The 18807-nt window shown below is 41.3% G+C and overlaps 1 protein-coding gene across 2 annotated transcripts in view; it reads left to right on the forward strand.

Annotated features, from left to right (window-relative positions):
* The window catches only part of PLCL1 (phospholipase C like 1 (inactive)), a 194261-nt gene extending 184757 nt beyond the window's left edge, over nt 1–9504 (forward strand). For both annotated transcript variants that reach the window (XM_081859528.1, XM_081859527.1), the window contains exon 6: nt 9185–9504. In XM_081859528.1, the coding sequence (XP_081715654.1) occupies nt 9185–9361 (177 nt within the window). In that variant the 3' untranslated portion in view covers nt 9362–9504. The remainder of the gene's footprint in view (nt 1–9184) is intronic.
* The last annotated feature ends 9303 nt before the right edge of the window (nt 9505–18807 follow it).

Raw genomic sequence — 18807 nt, forward strand, 5'->3', positions numbered from 1 at the left:
GGCCTGTTTAATCATAATCCACAGTCCAGGCCTTTCAGAACTGAGGAAAGCATAAAGCCTCATAATTAACTTGTTTAAGATTCTTTTGTTGTAGGATGTCTGATTTTGCACTTTAAATAAAGTGAAGGGGCTATTTAATATACAGCTCTCAGTGAAAGCTTAAGTTTAGGCACTGAAAGTCTTTGCCATGTTTAACAATGTTAAGGACTGTATAGATACAATTACATGTGGCAACCATTGATTCAGGAAATTGTGGGAAAAAGCCTTTTACTTGTGATGCAGTTCCAAATATGTTCAGATGTTCAATGTCAAGGAAATAAAATCTGACGGGTAATCGACATGTATGTAGATTACAGGTTGGTTTCATCTTGCTAGCTGTTTTGTACCTTTAGCTTTGTGACAGCTTCATAATAGTTATTGTCTAAGCGCTTATCAAAATTGTGTAAATACATATTCCAGTGTGGAGAATAGTTAAGCAGGAATTCACTTCACCCCTTGAGTGCCAGAGTTCATGTCTTAAACATGCAAATAGATCAGTGGGCTGGAAGCTGTTAAAGGAGTCAGATGCTATGAAATGACCTCTAGCCTATGGCTGCTAAGACTTTTCCTTGATTATCTGAATGGTTTCTCTATTGCCCCTCACTGATGGCCCACAGGTTAAATCCCATGTGTTGTCTCTCTTGTTCACAGCCTGCTTTTGTTTTGACAGGGGATACTAATGAATGAGTCCTATCTCACGTGGGAAGGATGGAAAAATGGGTGGGGGTGTGTTAATTCCAGCTGTTGGGTGCTATAAACCCTGCCTCTGGAAACTCATTTCACCTGTTCTTGAAATATAAGCAACCCTCTTAAACCCCTACTCTTTCACTGTCTCTGTTCTTTTCTCCTGTTGTCACTTTTGAAAAGCATACAAATCTGCTACAGATAATAAAAATCTTTAGAAATACCGTATGTTTCGCTTTATAGGACGCACCGGACGATAAGACGCACCTAGTTTGGGGGGGAAGAAACTGGAAGAAAAAAATTCTGAACCCCAGAAGCCCGAACAGCAAGAGGGATCTGGCTTCTGGGATAGCCTCTTGCTGTTCTGGCTTCAGGGACAGCCTGTGAAGCCTCCACAGGCTAAAGGTTGCTCCAAAATGTTGGAAGACCCTGCAGGAGCTCGTGGAATATGGTGCATAGAACTGCATTAAATAATCATCAAATATTGGATGCAACACCTTACATGAATAGAAGGATGTTCCATTAGTCCAAAGGTATCACTGGCTTTGGGCTTAGCCGCGCAGCCTGCATTCGCTCCATAAGACGCACACACATTTCCCCTTACTTTTTAGAAGGGAAAAAGTGCATCCTATAGAGCGAAAAATACGGTAGTTATCATGGCTAAGGCATGGGAATTTTTTTGGGGGGGTATATAAAAACAACATTGTTGTTGTTGGCATCTGTTTGTCTTGAGAGTCAATGGAGTGTGCCTCCGGGGGTGAAGTCAAACAACTGCATTGTTGTTGTTTAGTCATTTAGTCGTGTCCGACTCTTCGTGACCCTTGGACCAGAGCACGCCAGGCACTTCTGTCTTCCACTGCCTCCCGCAGTTTAGTCAAACTCATGGTGGTAGCTTCAACACCTGCAGTAGCATCACCAAAGTGACCTCCCTGGGGCACAAGTCTCGGCAGCGTGTATGGAGGGCCTGGGCTGTCCAGGTGACAAAACACTCAAACCTTGTTGATATGGTCCAAAGGAAAGCAGAGCAATATGCTTGGCACCAGCTTGGCAACCATTTTAGGGACTCCATTCCAGATTTGTGGAGTTTAATCCTTAGTTTAAAAACAATATTTAAAAACAATATTTAATATATCATTGCACCTACCATACATTAGCTAAGTCCCTTCATGTATATTATCTTTGTAAAATGTTTCTAGTTACTCATTTATTGTGAACCTTCCGTACAGAGATTATGAAAGCATGCCTTCAGATTTCCAGCTGACATGCATCCTAGATTTTACTTCTAAGGCCTTAAAAGGAATAACTTTATACTGCTGTTGCTCCATTTTCTTACTTCCCAGTTCTGAATACATAACTTACTGTCTTGGCTACTGTGATGGGTGAACCACCCTCAGGTTGCGTAAGCTTTGGCTTGGAAATCAGCCAAGTTACTTTCCCAAATGAAATAGCTAGACTGATTTCTGAGTCAAAGCAGAATCCTCGACCCAAGCGCCCTGTTCTCCGACACTTTAACACTACCTACTGGTCAGTCCAGTGACAGAGCCGCCAGTGGCACTCCAACCATTGGGAGGCAAAGAAAATGAGGTCTCTCCCTCCTATTCCTTCCCGGCACCTGGCATGCTACACCAGTGTGCCAGGACAAAAGGTTACAGGGGTCCCTGGGAAAGTGATTTCCCCAGGGCTACTTCAGTACCGCCTTCCTTATCTCTCGTAGTGCCTGGAGCATCCGTCTTATTGCTGCCAGGCTGGTGGTCAGGAAAAAGTGTTTTAAAAGGGGTTGGTGGGAAATTGGTGGGGGAGGGAGGCTGAGTGAGTGAGTGGGTGGGAGGGAGGGAGGGGGTAAACCAAGAATTCTGATTTAGATGGTAATCTGAGCTGGAGAATAATCTAGGGCCCTTAATGTTCATTGAAACAAACATTACTAGCAACTCTATCTGGTACTCCTTTGTGGTGTGCTTACTATATATGCAGATGGTTGCTTTGGCAAGTTCCTTGAAGGAAAGTCTGGAAGAGCATGAGTCATCATTAGGCAAAGCAGTGGCTCACCAGGGAGCAAATAAATGCCAAACGCAACCTCCTGAACAGTATCTCAACTGAAGTAATCATCGGTGATGGGCTCAGAAATATCACCCGTGATTCCTCTTCTATCCCTAGCTTTACATATCCCCACAAATGTGCATATGTAAGTGGCTGATTGTCATTCTGTGCCTGCAGAAGCACAGATCTGTGAGTCAGCTGCACATCAGATGTGCCTTCAATGCAGGTGAAACCAACCTGTGTGATTTGCGTGGTACCCTGGTGCTCTCATGATCACATAGTAGAATGAAGGCACGTGTTTCATTTCTGCTTTTCAGCCCTTAGCGGGGCCATAGCTCACCAGATGCCCTCAGCAAAACCATGTTGCTTACATTTATAGATGGCGGTGACTTCAATATCTTATTCTTTGAAAAAATAGCCCTCCTTCTTCCTAGTAACAGTGACATCATCCTCCACCCAATCAGATTTGACTACAGTGATCTCGTTTCCCCTCAGTTTTGTCGTCATGTAACCCAATAGGATTGGCTGTGCAATGATGTCGCTGTGACTAGGAGGGTTAGTTTTCAAACCAAAATGGTGCTGAAATAAAATGATGTATGGATGTTTGCTGAGCCTTCTGGACTGGAACCATGGAGAAGTTGCTAGTGAAGTCCAGTTACTTTGAGCTACCTGATCAGGTATCGCCCACCTACCTAAATGTGTGTTGGAGGATGTTCCCTCTGGAGATAACTGTTGGGAAGATGGCCTTCTTGAAAAATTGATGAAAGGGGGAGTGCATTTTGTTGAAGGCAATGGTGTTTGCCAAATGTTCCCACCTTTTATAGAAGCCCTTTACTATTTTATTAAAATAATAAAATAATAATAATAATAATAATAATAATTTATTATATATACCCCTCCCATCTGGCTGGGTTTCCCCAGCCACTCTGGGCGGCTCACAGTCAAATATTAAAAACACAATACAGCATTAAACATCCTACTGTATCATCCTACCAGACGCTGTCTTTAACCTTTTCTTACGGTTTGATATTTATTTCTAGACTCTATGATAACATCAAGAGCTAAAGAAGCAGGAGCCTTCGAAGGCTAGGATAGAGGAATGTGATTTTTCTTTGTCTGACAGAAATAACGAGTTTTTTATGTGTGTGTGTGCCAAGAAAATGGTTCTGTGCTCTCAGGTTATTGCAGTGACTTATTTCCAGGGGTTATTTTGGTTTAACCAGATTTTTGGAACTAACCCCACATTCTTTCTAGTATTTGGTTTTCTTAAGGTGTTGACATAATTTTGCTGGCACCTCCCCCTTTTAAGTAGATTATATTCACAACCAATTTTCTCAAAGCAAACAGATGGCTTCTCAACAAGAGCATGTCCGCGGAAATTATCCCTTGCAGAAGTATAACAGTATTGCCACAAGAGACCTATGTTTGTCATTCATTTTCTTGTGAGATGTTACTCAGAACCATTATTTGCTTTCTCGCCTTGCTCACATGAAGCAGGTGTGTGTGTTTTCCTCAAAGGCCAACAAAACTTTAAAGAAAAGTGGGGAGTGGGGATGTACGTATCAAATTGCAATATACATTGTCATTGCAATTTGAATTGGGGAATGTTTTTCTTTCTCCTAGAATTAAAATGCATAAAACTAAAAGCAGGATGTTGGAGGATTTAGGACAGACGAAAAAAGTGCTTCTTCACACGGTGCATAGCTGAACTATGGCATTCGCTCTCACAAGAGGCAGAGATGCCCACAAACTTGGATGGCTTATTTACGGAGGATATGGCTACTATTCTTGAGGGTTATGTTCTGCCTCCACTCAATGAGTCAGTATACCTCTGAATACCAGTTGTTGGAAATAGCAGGAGAGGAGAATGCTTGCAGGATTCATGCAGCCATCTGTCTGATCTAGCATGGCTCTTCTTATGTTCTTGATGTTTTATTTTTTAATTGCTGAAGCGGTAGGTAGTAGTAGTAGTGGTAGTAATAATAATAATAATAATAATAATAATAATAATAATAATAATAATAAGGTGTATGCTAAAGTAAAGTGTATGCACTACTTGGCTGGAGAACTGCATTGCAAAATTTGGAGAAGTGCAACTTTTGAAGAATGGCTGTCCTTCAGTTCACAAACTGTTTTATAAAGTGCAAATTAGGTAGATTTATGAATGTGAGCTGAATCCAATTTTTCTCCCATCCCCAGGCCAAATCTGTAGAAAACAGACTACAAAGCAATATTAACTTAAGCAGGAAAACGCTTGCCAAATTTCCTTCAAAAATTCTATACATGCCACTCTAAGAACAAGTGACTTAAATAAAAGAAAATCTATGTAATGGCAATGTGAAGGATTATATGTTTTAGAGTTGTGCCCTGATAGTATAGCCCTGATATTTTTTTAGTGCTCAAACTGAATTGCTTTACATCCCTCTGTCGTGACTGAACTCTGAGAACAGTCTTGTTAGAGCCATCAGTTGACAAGAAATCACTGCATTTCATCAATGATGCAATGCCAATCCATCTGTCTACCCATGGTATTTAGCTTTGATCAACATGGGAGTATATGAATGATTCACAAACATTTATGATTGCCAGTTAGTTTATTGCATGATCCCCAGGTAATCCAGTGATACAGTCTGTTGCTGGCAGCTTCAAAACAGGAAATCGTAGGGTGATTTTCTGGGATGATCATTCAATACAACAATAACGAATGCAAGATGAGTGGCGCTTACAACTTTCATACCTGCTCCTGGGTCTCAATGAAAGATTTGGATTCTATCCATCCTAGAGACTATTCTATCTCTATCTCTATCTCTATCTCTGTCTCTGTCTCTGTCTCTGTCTCTGTCTCTGTCTCTGTCTCTGTCTCTGTCTCTGTCTCTGTCTCTGTCTCTGTCTCTATCTCTATCTCTATCTCTATCTCTATCTCTATCTCTATCTCTATCTCTATCTCTATCTCTATCTCTATCTCTATCTCTATCTCTATCTCTCCATCCATCCACACACACACACATATTCACATATGCTTATCTGCGCTTTCTCCATAACTGAAGCAGATCTGCAGATCATAATGTCTGATTGTCTCTTACATGAGTATTTTCACTTCATGTCCATGTATTTAGTGTACATGGATGGAACGGAAACACTGTGTGCAGTTACACTGTGTTATAAGCTACCTATAGGTTTTGTGTTCATTCCTACATGCCAATGCTCTCTTTGTAGGAGTCGTGAAGCAGTTGACCAATTAAAGCTGTGATGATATTTAAAAGAAGTCTGGCATAAAGGGCTGGATGGGCACAGAAATCACACTAGAGCCGTCCTGTTGAACAGGGGCTCCTTTGTATCACTAAGTTGTTTAGCAGAATGACTGAATGACCCCGGACGTTATCAGTTTCTGATGCAATCTTAGCTCACGCTGGTATATGTAGTTGCTATTGTTCCCAAGCATTGTTTACTGGTTCTGAACCTTGCCAGCTACCATTGTCTCTCTCAACTTGTTTGCCAGGACTGGAGTAATGGGGTGAATGCAGAATCACATGGCATGTGTCAGTGCATCATCGAGTCTCAACGGTTCTCACTAAGTGCCAAAATTTGCTAAAACGGGGGGATTGTGCATGAGCTGAGTGATGGCAGATGTCTACAGGTTTGCACTGAATGTGGCAAAAATGTATTTCTCACGCTTCTTGGGATTGTTCCCTTTGGTCATTTGCAGGTTCATATTCTACACCACGCTGGGATCATTCTCTGTGGGGAGAAAAAGGTGAATTGTAATGATTGTAACCAAATATGGTGGTCACAGTGCATAGATGCACAGTAGCAACAGGATATTTACTTTCTTGTGTTCCGGTTCTATCCTTTGCAGAGAATGTGGTGATGGGCTGAAATTTCTAGGCTATGCGAATACTGGCATCATTGCATTGTGCTGCTTCCTTGCCTGTTCCACATCACTGGCTATGCAGGTGTGGGCATGGAGTTTTCTGTGGGCATGGAGCTTCTGTTTTTGGAAGCAATCCTGTGTTTCCTGGAAAGGTGTAAGCCCTAACCTTCATTTATTTGATTTGTTCTCTTCTGCCCTTCAGCTAGAACGCGAAGCTTACAGTTACGTCTGTGGGAGTTGTGCTTGACAGCTTTCTCCATTCTATTTTTATGGCTAGTGTTTTTAAGGACCTGCATGCCTTTGATCCTCGGTGGCTGCCGCGCTCTTCTAAAATGTCCCCAAAGAGGAGCTTTTCTGTAGGGATGCTTACAGATTCCTCCCCATGTGAATTTTTCACGCAATTTTGTGGTTCCTGGTGACTTGGTCTTGTCTCCAAAGCAGCAGCATCACTCTCATGATCTGTCCAACAAATGCCAAAAATCGAATCTAAAAGCTGGCGGAACTCTGTCAAAGTGCTGGGATCTGGTTTTGAGTTCCAGACTTAAGTTCAGGTGGCTGTGCCTGCGCAGTTTGCCATAGTTTGGTTTGGATTTTCCTGCCTTATAAGATTGCTGATATGCACATATTCATTGATTAAATAATCACAGCACGGAAATTAATTCTTTCTGGTTCACAAGACCTTCTCCTTCATGTGCTGAACGTAGCAGAGTAACTCCCACTGGAGATACATCAAGCGTTTGTGTGAAGGGACCCCATCTGAGGCCCTTTACATCACCACCAATGCACTTACATGTGCTTTCTCTGTGTGGAGGTTTGGGGTGGTGATGGTGAACCTTTCTGATGTGATTGCATCATTGCATGGATTGGGTTTTATTAGTTTTGCACTGTGATTTAGTTTATTAATGTGTTTATTCCTTGGTACTCGCCAGTAACCTGTACTACAGTAAACTATATGTGCCAATTCCAAAATTAATTTTTTTTTTTTAAAAAAAATATTTATTAAGGTTTTACACAACAAAACAAACATCACAATCAGGAAAAACAAAAAGGAAAAACAGTCAAAAACAGCACAGTTTAAAAATAATATAAAGTCAAAAAGGAGAGATAGTAAAAAAAAAAAAGACAAAACAAAACAAAGAAAAAATTATTTCTTACTTACTATCTTTATAACCCTCTTTCCTGACTTCCTCACATCTCCCTTCTCTGTGTTCCCCTTTACACAATCAAATTCAGCAATTCCCTACCCTCTTTCCAATCTTATTCAATATTATACATTTCAACCTATTATGTCTTTGGTTTCCTTTCCTTTTAAAACCGTTTATCACATGTTCTTTATAACTTAATCCTTTATATCATTTGTTTAGTCTCGACATAATAATACTCTGGTCTTACCCCTTTTTTCTTCAAAACATTTTTACATATTTCTTTTTACCATGTCACTTATGCCATATTATCTTTATATCCAACATCATTTTAACATTCAAACATTTTACAATGTTTTTGGAGATATTCTTTGAACTTCTTCCAGTCCTCTTCTCCCAGGTCTCGGATTCTGCCAGTCATTTCTGCCAATTCCATATAGTCTATCACTTGCATCTGCCATTCTTCCAGAGTGGGCAAATCTTGTGTTTTCCAATACTTTGCGATGAGTATTCTTGCTGCAGTTGTTGCATACAATTCCAAAATTAATTTTGGAAACTTTGCAAGCTAAACTAGAAGGCAAGGGGAATTAGGAATGCAGGACAGAGTGAGCCTACAAAGAGAATGGAACGGGGAAAATATGTTCATTACAGCTTTTCTGGAGTTTGCTTACCCCCCCCCTTTAGTTCAAATGTTGGGGGGGGGGGAATCTGATTATTTTGGATCCACTCTTGATTTTATATAAAACTGTTGAATAATTATACCATGGATACTATTACAACTAAAACATTAACAAGAATAGAGGATGTAAATGTTCGTTCTGATGCTGGCTCAGTGTTTCAGCTGATTAACAAATGTCTACTCTGGTTTGATTCTTACGTTCTCCAAAGGTGTCCCCACCCCCCTTAAGCATTTGCTCTCAGCAGCATTGTCCAGACAGGAGTCAGCTTCATCAGTCCAAAGCATTGGGTGTACATGATTAAGAACTGTTATTTTCAATAGGATTTAAGGCACCTTTTTGCTAGCTGGATTTTCTCCATTTTCTCTAGTGCCAGGAGATGGGTTAAAGAGGCGTTAATAACGCACTTGAATTGCTAACAGCTCATAATGTATTAAATCGGAGAGACCAGCTGCATCCACTATCATTCTCTCTTGGGTGAGACTAGTTGTCTGTGCATGTTATGGTGTGACAAAGTGTATGTGTTTGTGTGTGTATGTGTGTGTGTGTGTGTGTGTGTGTGTGAGAGAGAGAGAGAGAGAGAGAGAGAGAGAGAGAGAGAGAGAGAAAGGAAGGAAGGAAGGAAGGAAGGAAGGAAGGAAGGAAGGAAGGAAAGACAGCCCTTCTTTCACTTTGTAAGGACTTGCATTATTCATGACTCATCTTCTTTCTGTGTGCTTGTTGTGTATTCGTAGGGACAAGGTGATCTACTGAAGAACGCCAAGAACGAAGCCATAGAGAACATGAAGCAGGTCCAACTGGCTTGTTTGTCATGTGGACTCAGCAGAACCGGGATTTTGGATGCCAAGTCCAAGCGGTGCCTCGAGGCAATAGAAGAAAAGGAGACTGGCGATGAGAATGGGAGGCTGTGAAAGAAGACCATCGCTGTCTGGCATGGCATATATTTCAATAGCCCGAAATTATTTTTTTAACACATTTAAAAAGAGAAAGAGAAAAGACCGCACTAGATTGCCCTCTACCGGATATCAGAAGTATTAAAATCCTCACAATGCCAGTGTTTTATCTGAGTTCATTTATCCAAGTTTAAACTCTTGAAGTAGTGATATTTCTAATAAAGCCAAGCTGTGTGTGTGTGTGTGTGTGTGTTTGTGTGGGGAGATCTAGTAAATGCTCTGTCATGAAGTTACATTGTTAGCCCTTTTCCTTATTTATTTTGGCATCTTTGATCAGAGTTTTATCCAGTGCTTTTTTTTTCCTTTAAAAAATGTTTAGGAGTACTCTCATTTTCCTACTCATATTGAAATACTGCCCCTCAATGAGGACAAACTTAGATTCACAAAATGTTTAGAGGTATGCGTACCCCTGCGTCCCCCCAGAAAAAAAGCACTGGTTTTATCATTCTGAAGATCTTGGTGGATAGAGAGAATGCATAACACATTAGTTTTAATGCTTCTTTGTACCATACTGTTGCTTTAGTGGCAGCTTCTAATAAACTGTGCTGTTCCAACTATGTAATACAGATTTTACCAGCAGAAGAAAGCACACACATGAACCTAATATTTTATTGGCATGGATGAATAATGGATTCCTCAGCATAGTGGGAATGATAAATAATTAATTTACCTATTAAATTAAGTTGATGAAATATTAAACAATCAGAATTTTTTTGGATAGATCTCAATGGGACTTCTGATGAACATTCCACTAATTTTTTTTTTATTTTTTTTGGGGGGGATAATCATGATTTGAAATGCACTCATATTAATAGAATAAATTGGCCATTTTGTTTCATGCAAGGAAGCCAGGGTGATATTTCAGCTCTGCAAAATTAGGGATGGAGTGATTTCCAAGCTTTGGTTATGAAATGTGAGATATCAAATATTCCTTTAGACATAATAGAATACGAAGGTGCTCCTTAGTAACTCTGGAATGTTTCCCAGCATCATTACCTGAAGGAAGTTTATACAAACTGTGAGCTTGAGATAAAGCTCAGAGAACTTCATTCTGCTTACTTTATTCCTATGAACAATCCCGCATAAAATCAGCAAGGGCTATTTCTCAGGATACATGTCAAACATGGGCCTGAATTCAAATGGAAGTTACGCCTCTGGCTAGGAATACAAGTACAGTGGTACCTCTGGTTACGTACTTAATTCGTTCTGGAGGTCCGTTCTTAACCTGAAACTGTTCTTAACCTGAAGCACCACTTGAGCTAATGGGGCCTCCTGCTCTTGCCGTGCCGCCGGAGCACAATTTCTGTTCTCATCCTGAAGCAATGTTCTTAACCCGAGGTAATATTTCTGGGTTAGCGGAGTCCGTAACCTGAAGCGTATGTAACCTGAAGCGTATGTAACCTGAGGTACCACTGTATTTAAAATGCATCTCTGGGTTATTTGTGGGGCCTAGGAATTCGTTATTATTATTTTTTCCAAAATACAGTGGTACCTTGGGTTAAGTACTTAATTCGTTCCGGAGGTCTGTTATTAACCTGAAACTGTTCTTAACCTGAAGCACCTTAACCACTTTAGCTAATGGGGCCTCCTGCTGCTGCTGCGCTGCTGCTGCCCAATTTCTGTTCTCATCTTGAAGCAAAGTTCTTAACCTGAAGCACTATTTCTGGGTTAGCGGAGTCTGTAACCTGGAGCATATGTAACCTGAGGTACCACTATAGAGGTAACATCATGGAATGATGCTACTCAGAAGAAAGACTTGCTGAACTGCCGTTGCTCTACAGTTCTCAAGCCTTTTCTCTCTAACGCTAGTTGTGTGTGGTGTTATTCTCTCAGCCTGTCTTTTCAGGGAGAGTTGTGAGAATAAACTCACACATTTAACATGAGAAGCGGGCCTAAGGCAAACACACAATAGCCTTATTTTGCTATGTCCAAGGGCAAGCACACAATGAAATATAGCTGGTGGAAGAGAGGGATGATCTGGTGAGAGCTGAGTGGTTGAATGAAACTCTAACCTGACCAGCTATTGAAAATCACATGATCAAACTTACCATGTTACTACGTGGAGTGTTATGCGCATTGATGTCATTATATAAATACACTAATTTGCTGGGCTGTGAGAAAGCTGACAGTGCATCCACAGTGGTGCATGAGTCACATGACTATTCCAGCACAATCATGGCTCCTCCCCAGTCTACTGAAGTCACATTTCCACCACGCCAGTGTGATTCGGTGAACGTGATGTGCTAGAAATTTGAAGGAAATTGACAGAAGGCATAGGAGCAGAAATAAATAGCTTGGGGAATTTAATGATTGCCAGCGATTCTCAACTTCATGCTGAAACTGTTGTCTGCTAGGGTTCCGTCTCTTGGTGAAGCTGGAGGCCATAAGAAAACCAAAAACAAAAAGTCTTCATTTTACCATCCTTCATAATGTCTGGCTCAAACATTCTTAATGGTGTTCCTATATTTCAATCTTCTCAGTGCTTGAGTATGTATCTGCATTACCTCTATTAGAAAGTAGTGTTCTATTGATATAAGAGACTATATTTATTTAAGCATTGCTTTTATTTTGAAAAGCTTTTTAAATTAATTTGATTAACAAATGTGCTGATTTTACTCAACAAAAAGGCCAATTGTTGAAATTTTGACAGTCTGAAAATCTTGTATGCATTAAGTTATTTTGTTTTATTTTTCTGATTCCTTAACACTATTATGTTCATGTTGCACATTTCTGAGAGAGTAAAGCTATGGAAAAAAATGAGCCATGTTTTAAGTCAATTACTGCACACTGATGAAATACATGTTCAGAATTCTGCCTTCAATAGCATGTGAACAGTAGTAAAAATATATTAATTTCACTTTAGATCAATCACTTGCTAAACAGAGCTACATGGAATATTATGAGGCAACAGACCTACTTATAAAACCACACCACAAATTGAGAACAAAGTAATTTACTGAGAATGGATCAGCCCTGGCTTAGTCCTGGCAAACATGCTGCCGGTTAACTGCTGGCTTATATGGTTAAATCATAGCTCTCAACCTTCCCTTTTTTATGGGAAATTCCCTTATTCCAGCACTGTTTCCCACTGCTATCCCGGATTGTTAGATATCCCGTAGACTGTCCCGGGACAGGTGAGGCTGCTGGTCCCTTATTTTTGAGGCTGCTGATCTCTTATTTTCAAATCTTGACAGCATTGGGTTAAATCCAACTAAAGAATCACTTGATCTTTCTAAATGATGAAATTAGAACTCATATTCTTATTGGGAGCAAAGTCTTCAGAGCTTTTCTGCCCACACATGGAGGTCTTTAAAGGTGGCAAAGGGTTTCTCCATCTTCCAGACGTGCTAGGATTTAGTCAGGCCAGGACCAGAATATTCTGATTGACAGTATCAGAACGTGGCTGGGATAAAGCTATATAGGGTAATGCAGTGCGTTCCTCCTTTGCTAAGGAGTCCACATGCCTGAGTAGGATGTAAGCAGGACCACATGTGCTGGCATGGTTTGCCTCCCAAGGGCTGCAGAGCTCTGCACAGGGAGGTAGAAGAACCAAGAGAAGTGAGAACTGCAATTGCTACTGAACAAGCCCGAGAGCTGAACTTGGTGGCTGTAACAATTCCAGGGTGGCCGTATCTCCCACTTGACAGAGAACAGCCTTCTAGTTGAAGGTGTCCTTTGAAGGTCTCCACCATTTCAGCAATATCCAGTCCAAGCCTAGTTTAAAGATAAGCAACCTATATAAGAGAAGGGGGAGAGTTCATATGCACGGCCCAAAACTTTTACGCACCCAATATGTAAAGTGGCCCAAATCAATCAAAGTCATCATAATCAAGCTAATATAGCCTTCTGTTGCATTCAAGCGATGTGCTGGCAGAATATATTGAAAACTCAACAGGATCGTGATGATCCTCCCAACTGATCTCCAGGATGACTCCTATGACTTTGACCTCCATTGGTATCTGTGAAGCTTCTGGGACTGCTGCAGATTCATCGGCATGCAGTCATCTCGCTGGGAATTATCAGCAAAGTTCAAGAACCCACAAACTCCAATGAAGTAGAGCATTCGACTGTAAGGAAAGCCATGCTGTTAGAGGCAATTGATTGAATCATCCACCATGAAAGTGAGCCAAGCCTGCTTGTTTGTGCCTTCAGTCACTTAGTCCCATTCGTACAGCACTGCAAAACAAATCTTTGTTAGCACTGGGAAGTAAATGCATATTTGGTAGCTGTGAGTTTTCACACGAGGCCATGGAAATGCACCTAGAAACAGTTACCAATGCGTTGACGACACACAGAGATGTGTTTGGCAAAGAGTGGTGAATCTCCTCTGTGGCAGGTGTGATGAAAGCAACGTTCAGCAAGCCAAATGCTGAATTAATCGAAACTACTGGTTATTCCTTTAGAGAAGAAACTGGATGGTCGCTGCAATTTCAGCTGAGAAATCGGCAGTGCAGGACACCTCCTATGGGGGATATTATCTTGAATTTGATGCTCATTGCTAGAGACTATGTCAGTAAGGAAGACACAGCCATTCAGATTGTAACAGAGGTTTCTATAACATTATTTTTGATGAAAACAGCAACAGCTTTCTCTCTCTCTTTTTCAGCCAATGATACAAAACCATTCCCAGAGTCTTCCCCCCCCATAAATATTTATGACCTATTTTTCCAAATAAATTTCAGAATTCTCTTCGTTAAACAAGTTTTTGTGTATTTTCTTCTTTTAATTACAGAATCCAGCTATTTTACATCCAGAGTAAAACCTTCAGAAAACCCTATAGCTAACTTCTATTTCCTTTTACTTATTCATACAGTTGTGAATTGTAGAGTTGGAAGGGACTCGTGGAAAAATAGGTCATAAATATTTTTAGGGGATGAAATGACTTTGGGAATGGTTTTGTATCATCAGGAACTCTTGCTGTTACTCTGCCACCACACACTCTCTCTGTCACTCCTGAAATATGGGCAGCTGGCTGGTAGATATGCCATGCCATTGAGTTTAAACATGGGCCTTTTAAGGAGCAGGTGTACCACGGCCTCTTTAAGTGTGGCTGCCAGCTTCCCATCACAACACTCTGGATTCTCCCAGCCACCCCACTCTGGCTGACTTTAATCAGCCATGAAGAGCAGGCCTCCAGAGGGTATATGGTTGGATAAATCACAGACAGCAAGCTGGTGGTCCACATCAACTGGCTCCATCAACCGAAAATGATCCCATAATCCTAGGCAAGCTGTAGCCTCAACTGGATTGATAGCAAAGTCACTATGAAGTCAAACGACATTGCTTTTTTTAAATGTTGCATTAATGTTAATCTCTCCAAGACAATTTTTTGATGGATTTTTGATGAGAGTAGAAATACAGTAAGGTAAAGGTAAAGGGACCCCTGACCATTAGGTCTAGTCCTGACCGACTCTGGGGTTGCAACGCTCATCTTGCTTTACTGGCTGAGGAAGCCGGTGTACAGCTTCCGGGTCATGTGGCCAGCAGGACTAAGCCGCTTCTGGCAAACCAGAGCAGCACACGGAAACGCCGTTTACCTTCCCACTGGAGTGGTACCTATTTATCTACTTGCACTTTGATGAGCTTTCAAACTACTAGGTTGGCAGGAGCAGGGACCGAGCAACAGGAGCTCACCCCGTCACAGGGATTAAAACCACCGACCTTCTGATCGGCAAGTCCTAGGCTCTATGGTTTAACCCACAGCGCCACCCGCGTCCCTAGAAATACGGTAGCTAAGGCAATACTGAACAGAAATTTTGTAACTAAAACAATTAGTGAGGATGGGGCAAGTTTAAATTTTGGTTTGGGTGCTCTGCTCATTGGAATGAAGTCTCACATTCCTTAGATCCTTCCCAGATCGCTGGTTCTATCATAAAATTGGCCCAGGACTGTAAATACGGCTGTCGGTGTTTATATTGGCTTCGCTCGTATCCCTTTAGCAGCAGCATAACCGGAATAAAACTGGGCGAGTTTTGTCTCGCACAAAGGGAAAGGGGCAGATTTCACCTGCTAAATTTCCATGAATATCCCCCCCCCCCTAAAACCAAAAAATTAAAACAAACAAGCCTGCAAGGTTAGTACAAAATCTGAGAACCTTAGGTGCGTGGAGCAAATTTTTGATGTCTGAATGTGCCCTTTGTAAATAGACTTGGCAATGAATGCTTGTGTGTTTTAAGGGAAGTACGGTGTGTGCACCCTCTAGTGGCAAAGACACACACACAAACACACACACACAAAGACTCTTCTCCACACCTCTCACAAGCATCTGCCACTGGCATTATACACCAACGTCTAATCCCCAATAAGGCAACAGGCTGGGAAAGGCATTGTGCTGCAGGCAACAGTGGAGAAATCTGTTTTACTTCTTCCTGTGTCATATTTATGTGAAGACCAACAGCTTTTGCACACTCTTAACCACGGCGATGATGGGGTGAGCTCCCATTGCTTGGTCCCTGCTCCTGCCAACCTAGCAGTTCGAAAGCACCTCAAAGTGCAAGTAGATAACTAGGTACCACTCCGGCGGGAAGGTAAACGGTGTTTCCGTGCGCTGCTCTGGTTCGCCAGAAGCGGCTTAGTCATGCTGGCCACATGACCCGGAAGCTGTACGCCGGCTCCCTCGGCCAATAAAGCGAGATGAGCACCACAACCCCAGAGTCGGTCACAACTGGACCTAATGGTCAGGGGTCCCTTTACCTTTACTAACCACGGCGATGGTACTTTGCAAACAAGATTTTTTTCACATCCTTCTGACAGACAGAAATCAAAACGTGTAGCCTTTCCAACCTCACTGCTCAGAGTAGGGAATCGCCTGCTTAATTTCTCCGTGTTCTGAAATGTGAAAACAACCCCAATCTGTAGCTTTGCATACGTTGGTAGATATGATGCGGACAATAAGAAATTAAGCAGAGCCCTGCTGTATCAGATAATCAAGAATAGCATCCCAATTTCCACAGTGGGCTCGGATCAAGGAGAAGAGTTGGTGGAAGAAGATTGGAAGAAATTTAAAGTTTATTTACAGAAACATTGTAAAATTAAGGAATGTTAGAAGGATGTTGGATTGAAGTTATGTGGTTTTAGAAGAAATGATATAAAGGATTAAGTAAAAATGGATAGTTAATTGGTGAAAGAAGAGAGTGTAAAATTACAGTATGTTAAGATAAATTATTAGGATAAAAACAAAGCTGGAAAGGATTTGCTGAAATATCTAATTGAACTAGAATACAAAAAAGGGAGGTGTGAGGAGGTCAAGGAAACAAGCAAATGAAAAATAAGTTATGAGAAGGTTTGATTTGTTTTTTTTCTTTTTTGTTTTTTTCTTAATTGTTTGTATTTTTCTGGGGTTTTTTATTTTTTTCTTGTCTGTATTCATGGTGATGTATTGTCTTGTTTTTTCTTGCTTAATTTAGTGCTTTCTTTTTGTAATCTTTAAAACTGGAATAAATATTATTTTTTAAAAAAAACAACAATTTCCACAGTGGGAAGATGGATTGATTGACAGTCCTCTCCTCCTATTACTACCCCACTGTCCTCAGCAACTGGTATTCAAGGTTATAGTCCCTATGAACATGGAGGTTCCCATTCACAGAGCAACCCTGACTGTCGTCTATTCAGAAGCAAGCCCTACGGAATTGAACACCCAACCAACATCTCTTTTCAAGTGTCCTAGAGAGTCAAGTTCTTTGACAGTCACTTGAATAGCAAATTATTGATCTTTGCTAAAAATAAAGTTGATTTAAAAAACAAAACCCTGAATGGACTGACCTTTAAATTGCACCGTATTTCTTTCTGCAGCACAAAGTTATCTCCCCACCTCCCCTCTGAATGAGAACAAAAAGGTACAAAAACTTAAGGGATACCAAAAAATGGAAGAAAATGAGAATTTGAGGGGCATAGTTCTATTAGCCTCATCTGCACTAGACATTTAAAGCAAGTATCATACTGCTTTCAACTGCCACGGCTTCCCCCAAAGGATTCTGGGAAGTGTGGTTTGTTAAAAGTGATGAGAAATGTTAGGAGACCCATATTCCCCTCACAGAACTACAGTTCCCAGACTGGTTTAACAGGTAATCCCTCTTCTCAGAGAACTCTGTGGACTATAGGTCTCTGAGAGGAATAGGGGTCATTCTTGGGAGTTGTAGTTCAGTGAGACCTTGAGGGCCAAAAGTTCCCCACACTTGTGCTAGGTGGCACCAACTTGAGTGTGTAGGACAACCATCATGGAAGGGTTGGGTGGTTCTGGTTTCCAGAGTAATATCTGGAGTGGTCCCTGACCGTAGAAAAGTTGCTTTAGCCCTGGTTTAGTGTCTCAACATTTAAATTCATACTTCAGATATTTCAGTGAGCTGAGAATTGGGTTGATTATTGCAGCAAAGCAAGTTCATGCTGTAGCTGTATCTGGATGGTCACACACACACACACACACACACACACACACACAATCATCATCATCATCATCAACCTTTATTACGGTCCAGAGACCCAACAAATCGTTACAAAGCAATACACAATTCATACAGCCTACCTCCAGGTTAAACAAGCATTTTGTTCAGAATATAGGGATCACTGGTTCTTGCAACCACCGAGAAAAACTTTGCCACTGCTAATGTTCTAGCGTTTGTCTGGTCTTCCAATAGGAACCTGACATAGTGAGCCTCTGATTTTCCCGGGGAAGGTACCAGCAAGGGTAATATCAGTTCAGCCCTGGCTTGCTCATATTTTGCACAGTGCAACAAAATATGTTTTATGGAATTGATGTCTTGAGCACACGAGCAAAGTCTGTCCTGGTAGGGAACTCCTCTCAACCTGCCATCCAACACTGCAGAAGGAAAGACGTTTAGTCTGGCTTTGGTGAAAAGCCTTCGATAGTTTGGTACTGTCAGGTTTTTAATGTAAGATGTTAACTTAAAGACATGCCCATATTGTACTCCTACTGCCAGCGGACTACAGACTGTGTGTGATCGAGATCGCAGTCACTGTGTGCATTATCCCATAATCTTTGCTTTAATGTCTTTAGGGCACCTTCATAACCCAGGTAATACAGTTGGGGGGAGGGTGACAGACCAATAGAGGTGGCTTTTTAGCCATGGTTTTCTGCCATTTGCTGACAAATTCCTCATTGGTCAGGTGTTGGTACAAACCCTTCCCTAGCTCAAACACTGAAATCCTGAGCAAATGTTTTAGGGCAGCCCACCACGCTTTAGTTGAAATTGGGCATTCACCAGCTTCTAACAGAAGTACGGAGTTGGGAACGGAGTTGGGAACTTGCAGCAGAGATCGTAGAAATTTTGCCTGAAAGCCATCTAGCTTTGGCAGGTCCCCATTATGCCAGACATCTGCAGCGTACAGGAATTGGGACACACACTATCTATCATAAGGTTACCAGATGTCCCCGTTTTCCGGGGACA

This window comes from Podarcis erhardii (assembly GCF_964252035.2).
Source record: "Podarcis erhardii genome assembly, chromosome: 1".
Taxonomy (NCBI): Eukaryota; Metazoa; Chordata; class Lepidosauria; order Squamata; family Lacertidae; genus Podarcis; species Podarcis erhardii.